Here is a 9,168-nt window from a genome sequence, read left to right as displayed (position 1 = left end):
AGATTTATACCAGTAATTATTGGAGTAGATGGAAAATCGAAGGAAAAGAGGATATCTATGGACAACTGCTTCGAAACTTCCAGCTTCTGTATCCAGACTATGAATTCATATTCATACCAATAATAATTGGATCACTAGGTTTTGTTAGTAAATGTTTAAAGGAAAATCTGGATAAACTGGGATTTTCAGAAAGAGAAGTGCAATCTGTGAGTGGGACAGTAAAAATATGCAAGACTTTTCTCAAGTTCCAAATGTGAATTTGTCTGTGTTAACTACATCCCAAAGATGGGGCCTTGTCTCTTTGTTGGAAACCGGCTCCCTCTGCAGTGGAAGATTTATAATTAAGACATAGAAGAGGCATACGCATATACATACACACACACGCATACATACATTCAGACATACATACATACACGCATACATACATACACACACATATATACATACATACATACCTACATACATATAAACATACATATACGCATATACATACATACATACATACATACATACATACATACATGGTGGTTGTCAATTTATAGACGAACATAACCCTTGCTGATAAATGATCTTATCCTGGAGGTTAATGACAAATAGTTGTCAGCAATGCCCTGCCGACTCTTAAATCCGATAACATATTGTACAACATCGCTAAGACTCTAATTTCAAAAGCATCTCCAAGTGAGATGTCTAAACAAAGACTTGGGGTCTCTCAGCCACATCTGTAGGATAGGCATTGATTCAATTGTGTTCATCCATCCTTTGACAGATTTTGTTTTCCGTCCTGCATGGTACCCAACCAAAAACATGCTCTTTGCAAGTAGGTTCGATAGGTTTGCTTGTTTAGTTCACCGACAGCTCGACCATGCGACAAGTTGTACTCAGTAGCACTAAGTATGACCTGACATGACATCCATCCATCCATCATCCATCCATCCATCCGCCCATCCATCCATCCATACATGCATACATGCATACATACATACAACAATACATACATACATACATACATACATACAAACATACATACTTACATACATACATACATACATACATAAAAGTTGCCTGTAATTATTGGGGCACTGGGATATGTAACACACTGCCTGCGTACCAATCTTGAGAAATTAGGCTTCTCGAAACCAGAAAGGAGAAAGCTGATCCGAAAACTACAGATCCAAGTCATCACTGGAACTGTAAAAATGTGTAAAACTTTCCAGAAGTTTATCATTTAAGTATATATGAGCATGTCTAGACATGCAGCTATATGCGTGGGAGTACATAGATAAAACAATGCATACAAATCTACATACATACATGTTGTTGGCACTCCGTCGCTTACGACGTCGAGGGTTCCAGTTGATCCGATCAACGGAACAGTCTGCTCGTGAAATTAACGTGCAAGTGGCTGAGCACTCCACAGACACGTGTACCCTTAACGTAGTTCTCGGGGATATTCAGCGTGACACAGTGTGACAAGGCTGACCCTTTGAATTGCAGGCACAGCAGAAACAAGAAGTAAGAGTGAGAGAAAGTTGTGGTGAAAGAGTACAGCAGGGTTCGCCACCATCTCCTGCCGGAGCCTCGTGGAGCTTTAGGTGTTTTCGCTCAATAAACACTCACAACGCCCGGTCTGGGAATCGAAACTGCGATTCTATGACCGCGAGTCCGCTGCCCTAACAACTGGGCCATTGCGCCTCCACACATACATATATACATACTGTCGCGTGTTGAACACCTAAGGAATATATGACATTTGTTTAAATAATTAAAAACTGCCACTCACAAGGCAAGCATGAGTTTTATGTGAACTTGTCCGTTTTTTTTCTTCATATATATATTGCAATTAAAATAAACGAGGACACACAATTGACTCCATCACTACAGGATCACAGTTGATGTTACCCCTTCTGCAGTTGGCTGTGCTTCCGCTACAGTGAGATAGAAATTCGCAGTTTACGGCTATTTGATCCTTGCTCCTATACCTGAGCTTATGAAATAAGCAAATTACAAAACCTGACACATAATACATACATACAAATCTATACATACATGCATACATACATACATACATACATACATACATACATACATAATACATACATACATACATACATGTATACATACATACATACATACACACACACATACAAATCTATACATACATACATATATATATATATATATATATATATATATATATATATATATATATATATATATATATATATATATATATATATACATACCCAGTTGATGTTGTTGAAATTCTAATGAAGGATCCTTGGATCGAGGTTAGAAACCGGCTCTTTCTCTGTTGGTATGAACTCTTGAAATAAAACTAAATAATGACATACATACATTATTGCATGCATACACTTATGCCAACGAACATAAGAAATCCCCCAAAGTGGAAATTATGAATCCTGAAATACGCTTGGGACAGAAAATGTTTTTAAACCACGTACAGCCATACAAGTCTTCTGCTTTGTAGTTGTGAATATTTCAGCCAGGCCAGATAGCAAAGGATATAAATGGAGAACTGCTTGGAAATCTACAAATTCTTAACTCACATTATAAATTGATATTTATAACTACAATAAGGTGGCGCGCTAGCAGAACTGTTAGCACAACGGGGAAAATGCTTAGCGGCATTTCGTCTATATTTACCTTCTGACTTCAAATTCAGCCGAAGTCGACTTTGTCTTTCATCCTTTCGGGGTCGATAAAATAAGTACCAGTTAACAGTGATGTCGACGTAATCGACTCATTTCCTTCCCCGAAATTGCTGGCCTTGTGGCAAATTTTGAAATCAGTATTTATAACTATAGTTACTGGTACACTAGATAGTATTAGTTTACGTTATCTCGAAGAACGACATATATTATACAGTAGCGGCCATAGTATTAAGGTCAGTAAGAACAAGTGTATTTAAAATATTTATTATAGAAGATTAACAAAATGTTGTGATTAACTATTTTACACACATTTAGATATATTTAGTATCTACCTTTCGTGAAAATTGTAAGTGAATGGAGTAAATACTTCGTAAGTTATGAGGAAATAAACAAATAATCTTCCAAACTACAACGGTCAAAAGTTAAGGGTCACTTAGAAAAACAATGAAAAATGGAACAAGAACAAAAAGGAAGCTCTTAATCTTTTACTTGTTTCAGTCATTTGACTGCGGCCATGCTGGAGCATCGCCTTTAGTCGAGCAAATCGACCCCAGGACTTATTCTTTGTAAGCCTAGTACTTATTCTATCGGTCTCTTTTTGCCAAACCGCTAAGTTACGGGGACGTAAACACACCAACATCGGTTGTCAAGCGATGTTGGGGGGACAAACACAGACACACAAACATATACACACACATACATACATATATATATATATATATATATATATATATATATATATATATATATATATACATATATACGACGGGCTTCTTTCAGTTTCCGTCTACCAAATCCACTCACAAAGTTTGGTCGGCCCGAGGCTATAGTAGAAGACACTTACCCAAGGTGCCACGCAGTGGGACTGAACCCAGAACCATGTGGTTGGTAAGCAAGCTACTTACCACATAGCCAATCCTTGAACATCCTTTTACTATCAATGACCTCCTGACATCTGTTACCACGGGACTGAATTAATTTCTTGCAAGATGATGGAATAATATTGTTCCATTCGCTTTTCAATAATTCCCGGAGTTCATCTTGGTTCTTTGAATTTGTCCTTCGCGCCCCATCTCCAATAATCTTCCAACCTTTTTCTATAGGGTAGAAATCGGGACTTTGAGGTGGCCAGTCCATGAAATCAACCCCCTCATCACTCAAAAAATCTTTGGCTTTCTTCGCAGTGTGACAGGGAACGTTGTCCTTCACGAAGATGGGAGGATGAACTGATGAAGATTGGAGATGTGGAAGGGCATGTTGTCTAAGAATCTGCTTATAGGTGAATAAGTGGACCAGGACCAGTAGTAGAGATCACTCCCCATACCATTACACTGCCTCCTCCATATTTCACTCTCTTCTTCACACATGCTCGAGATAACCTTTCATCACTTCTTCGTCAGACGTACATCACGCCATCGGAACCTATCATATTAAATTTCAATTACATCGCTAAAACGAACCTGCGACCACTGTTCTTCTGTCTACACGACATGTTCGTGAGCGAAACGAAGACGGGCTCTTTGATTCTTCTTTATGCTTAGAGGTTTCTTTGCCGGCGCCCGAGCAACCGCCCCGAAACCTCGTAACCTTCGAGAAACTATTTTAGGCGATGCATTGACATCAGAAGCGGAGCTAAACACACAGGATATCTCAGCAGCAGTCTTAAACCTATCCTTTAGTAACAGTCTAACTATAATACGACCCTGTCTTCGTGAAGTTTTACGAGGTCTACCGGTTTGGAGTTTAGCATCTGTCGATCCTGATGAATTAAAACGAAGTACAATTCGTTGCACAACACGTCTAGACTCTCCTACAGTAGCTGCTATCACAGAATTTGGCTTGCCTTTTTTGTGTAAGCACACAATCCTTTCTTTTCCATCACAAGACACCGGTTGTATCTCACAAGCGGCCATGTTGACAGCTGAATATTCTAATAATGTAAGATCATAAGAAGTAACTGTTAGCCCATTAACAGTCTTCTAAACTACAAATACCTCGGTTAGTTGTTCACTTTTTCTAAGTGACCCTTAACTTTTGGCCGCTGCAATTTGGAGGATTGTTTGCTTATTTTCTTGTTACTTACGAAATATTCATTCCATTCACTTGAAACTTTTACGAAAGATCGATATTAGATATATATATCTAATTATATGTAAAATATATAGTTTCAACGTGTTGTTAATCTTCTATAATAACTATTTCAATACACTCGTTCTTACGAACCCTTATATTGTGGCCGCTACTGCATATATATGTATATATATATATATATATATATATATATATATATATATATATATATATATATATATATATATATATATATATGTGTGTGTGTGTGTGTGTGTGTGTGTGTGTGTATGTGTGTGTGTGTGTGTGTTTAAATTTGGGCATACACCTCGTAGTATACCGTTTATACAGTATCTCACCTACGAGACACCGATGCATGATGGGATGAAACGATCATAGTGAATAATAAAGAGTCTCATGAATTCCATTTCCTTTCTCTCATATTTTAAGTGTACATCCATCCATCCATACATACATACATACGTACATTCATACGTACATGCATACACACACAGTTACACACATACGCATATATATATAGATACATATATACCTATCTATATATAGATATACATATATATGCACATATATATGTGTGCCTAAGTACGTATGTATACACATGTGTACACATATGTTTGAATTTATGCACAGCTGTGTGTATATATACATATATACATGTACATATATATATATGTATATATGTGTATATATATATATATATATATATATATATATATATATATATATATATATATATATATATATATGTGTGTGAGTGTGTGTGTGTGTATGTGTGTGTGTGTGTGTGTGTGTGTGTGCTTATACATCGGCTACATTGTTGTGATATATTGCCACGGATAGTGTTATCAGTATGCCTATCTACATTTACACTCGTTTGTTCTATTTATGTGATATGCTCTTTAGCAACAGGAGAGAAATAATACAGGAATAATAAATAGTCAACTATGCCAGACAAGAAATAATAATTATCCTTTAATATTTCTTGCCGTAAGATTTAATTGAGATAAATACATCATTCTCACAGAAAAAATATTCAGTCATGCACACAATACAAAATTAAATGCAAATTACCACATATACGTATGTAATCCCAAGTCTTCCCAGTCGCGTACGCACACACATACAGACACACAGACAGGCACATACACATAGCCACACACATACAAGCGCGTGCGAGCATACACGCACATATATACGCATATACACACACACAAACACAAGAACATACGCCTAATACCTATATAACAACAGACTTTCATATACGCACATACGTACTAGTAGAAAAGTATGAATGTATGTATGTATGTATATACGTATGTGTGCGTACATACACTATATACACATCTGTGCCTTAGTGTTCGCATGTCTTTGTTTCTTAGTGCTTGCATGTGTACGTATGAATCAATTTGTGTGCGTATGTTCATACGTATGTATCAACGTATCTATACGTATATATGTTCACTTTGGTCTTGATAAGATATGCCTGTATATGAAGGGAATATTTAAGAGTTTCTAAGAAGAAAGAAAAAAAGCGAACTGGTTAACTCGATATATTTGTCAGATTACGAATGTTTTAACTGTTTGACTTTAAATTATGGTTTTAAGTTTATCATACTTTATGACACAGATAAAGAATAAAAGTCTAAGATCTATACACTGCTAGTGATATCTTGCTGGTGAGAAACATGACGCGTGTGGTGCTATTGGAAAAATGATATTGATATAAGTTTATGTGTAGGTAGTAAAATATGTAGATAGAGGATAGTGAAATGAAATAGTCCAAAACGATTTGTTTGGTGATTCAATTTCCATCTTTGTTACTGAAATGTTTTTGGTATTCCAAGAGATCAAAAATCAAATAATAAACTAAAACTGAAAGTTCCATTGTGCAATCATACAACAAAACAGTACGATAACGAAAATATAATCATTAACTATTCTCAAATTGTAATACACTGACTATTCACAGTACAGATATGCATTCTGTAGGTAGTTAAATTCATCTTTTGTTGACTACTAGAAGACTGGTGGAAAAAGAAGAGAGAAAAAGAAAGAGTAAAAGAGTCTCAACAAGTAGAGACGATAAGTGCCGTGTAGTCACTTGCATAAAGTGCTCCCTCCGTCGGCTCCGAAAGAAAGAAGGAAAAACAGAATGTGAAAACTGGATGTAGGTCAGAGAACAATGGGAAATAATAGGTTTATTGCACCCCAACTGTATTTAATCTAAGATTGTTCACTTCAACAATAGAACTCAACTAAATGTGACAGTTGATTCTCATAAATTTTCAAGTGTAAAAGCCGAGAACAATAGGGAAGGAACATGTAGGTAAATCTTGATTCGGTTCCGAAACCTGGCTTAAAATCTAAGAAGCTATGCGTTACAAGTATATATTACCAAATCGTAAGTCAGCAGATATACAGCAGGTTATTAAAACGAGGAATATTTTCTTTTCAAAATATCGAATATAAAATTAAAACTACTAACGTGAGTGAATGTGTGTGTGTGTGTATGTGTGTGTGTATGTGGTAAGTTTGCTTCCCAATAACATGCATACACCCCCCCCCCATATATATATATATATATATACACACACACATATGTATGCATATATCTCTCTGTGCCTTTGTTTCTTTGTCTCGCACCACCACTTGTTAACCGGAAAAAATAACTGCTTGAGTTAGTTTATTTCGAGTAAAATCCTTCAAGGAAGTGCCCCAGCATGGCCGCAGTCCTATGACTGAAAGTAAATTAAAAGACACAAGATTAAAAAAATTACATAACTGTTGATTTATGAGTAACTATTTCCTTTTATTAATACCACGATGAGTACTTCTTACGGTTTGGTTTATAATATTCTCCGCCTAAACAAACAAACGATTTCTGCTCTATGACTACAATCTCAAAATAAATAAATACAGAAATAAATAAACAATTTTTACCAGAATGTCAACAGCCATATAATGTACGTAAATACATTTAAAAAAAACTACTAATGATTTACGGGACAAGTTTTAACCGTATAAAATTTTGTAGAATTTTCACCTACAATAGCCATTCACTTCGTGTTTTTCCCAGATCAGCTATCAATGAAGATAGAAAAATTATGTCTAATTCTTTGAGACAACATACAAAAAGCTTATCGCACGAGGCTTTGATGTAGTGCGATCTGTTGATTCCGATATTTGAGAAACCTCCACCGTATATGATATAAATACCTCCTGAACATTATTTGTTTTCTTTTAATGCAATGGCCTAGCTTTGTGGCAACTTCACTGGCTTACAACCAATAACATGGGTCTCCGTCTGTTTCATGTGGGAGTATTCATTTGTTTGATCAATTCATTGCTCATTTGCTCAGTTGCTCAATTGCTCACAGACGTCAGACACTGCCCAAATGGTTAAGAAGTGCACTTCATACTTGCAATGTTCTGAGATCGATACCATGTGGCAGTCAACTTTGACAAGAGTTACTTGTCTTAAGAGCCTTCTGAACTCAGAATGTAAAGGTGGACAAAAGGCTACTAAGCGTTTTGCCCGATGTGCTAACGCTTCTATCAGCTCGCACTACTACTACTACTACTATTACAACAACTACTACTACTACTACTACTACTACTACTACTACTACTACTACTACTACTACCACTACTACTACTACTGCACTGGAAGCTATGCTAACACGATGGAATAACAGCAGAAAAAAGATGGTATAGGCAGACGCCAGAAAAGGTCACAGAAATGAGAAAGCAACCACACTCTGGGATATGCCAAAATACACAGACAGAGAAATTTATGCCAAAAAGCTAGATATAGTTGTCAGAGATCATCAAGAAAAAAATGCTTTCTAATCGATGTAGCAATACCAACAGATGACAATGTTTCTCTAAAAGAAACGGGGAAACTTTCAAAATACAAAGATCTGGAAATACTCGAATGTGGAGCCTAAAACATGAAGAATTCCTATCATAAAAGGCGCATTAGGTATGATAAAAAGAAACATTCAGACAAATACGTAACAGAAACACCAGGACTAACAAGTATATAAAACATACAGAAAATAGTACTACTAGGCACCGCACACATCCTACGTAAAACACTTTCAATACAGTGAAAATAAGAGCACCACAACAAACCACAACACATACCCAAGGCATACAAAGCTGCGCTCGGTAGTGCAGTGAAAGCATGTAACAAAAATAAGACTATGGAATAATAATAATGATAATAATAATAATAATAATAATAATAATAATAATAATAATAATAATAATAATAATAATAATATGCCCGGATGCAGTGGCTCTCATGGCTTCCGATCTTAATTGATTGGAAGTGTTATCATGTACATTCTTTTGTCTTGGTATAAAAAGATGGGCTACAGCAAATATTCTGCTCAGTATC

General features: G+C 36.0%; 1 protein-coding gene across 1 annotated transcript; it reads right to left on the bottom strand.

The window, feature by feature from the left end:
• Nucleotides 1-4,156: 4,156 nt before the first annotated feature.
• LOC149136585 (uncharacterized) lies at nucleotides 4,157-4,588 on the bottom strand. The gene has a single exon (XM_089348379.1). The coding sequence runs from the start codon at nucleotides 4,586-4,588 to the stop codon at nucleotides 4,157-4,159; it is 432 nt and encodes a 143-aa protein (XP_089204505.1).
• Nucleotides 4,589-9,168: the final 4,580 nt, after the last annotated feature.

The sequence above is a fragment of the Octopus bimaculoides genome, chromosome 3, assembly GCF_046866305.1.
Source record: "Octopus bimaculoides isolate indiv1 chromosome 3, ASM4686630v1, whole genome shotgun sequence".
In the NCBI taxonomy this organism is placed as follows: Eukaryota; Metazoa; Mollusca; class Cephalopoda; order Octopoda; family Octopodidae; genus Octopus; species Octopus bimaculoides.
The sequence above is the reverse complement of the archived record's forward strand: the minus strand, read 5'-3'. Positions and strand labels throughout refer to the sequence as shown.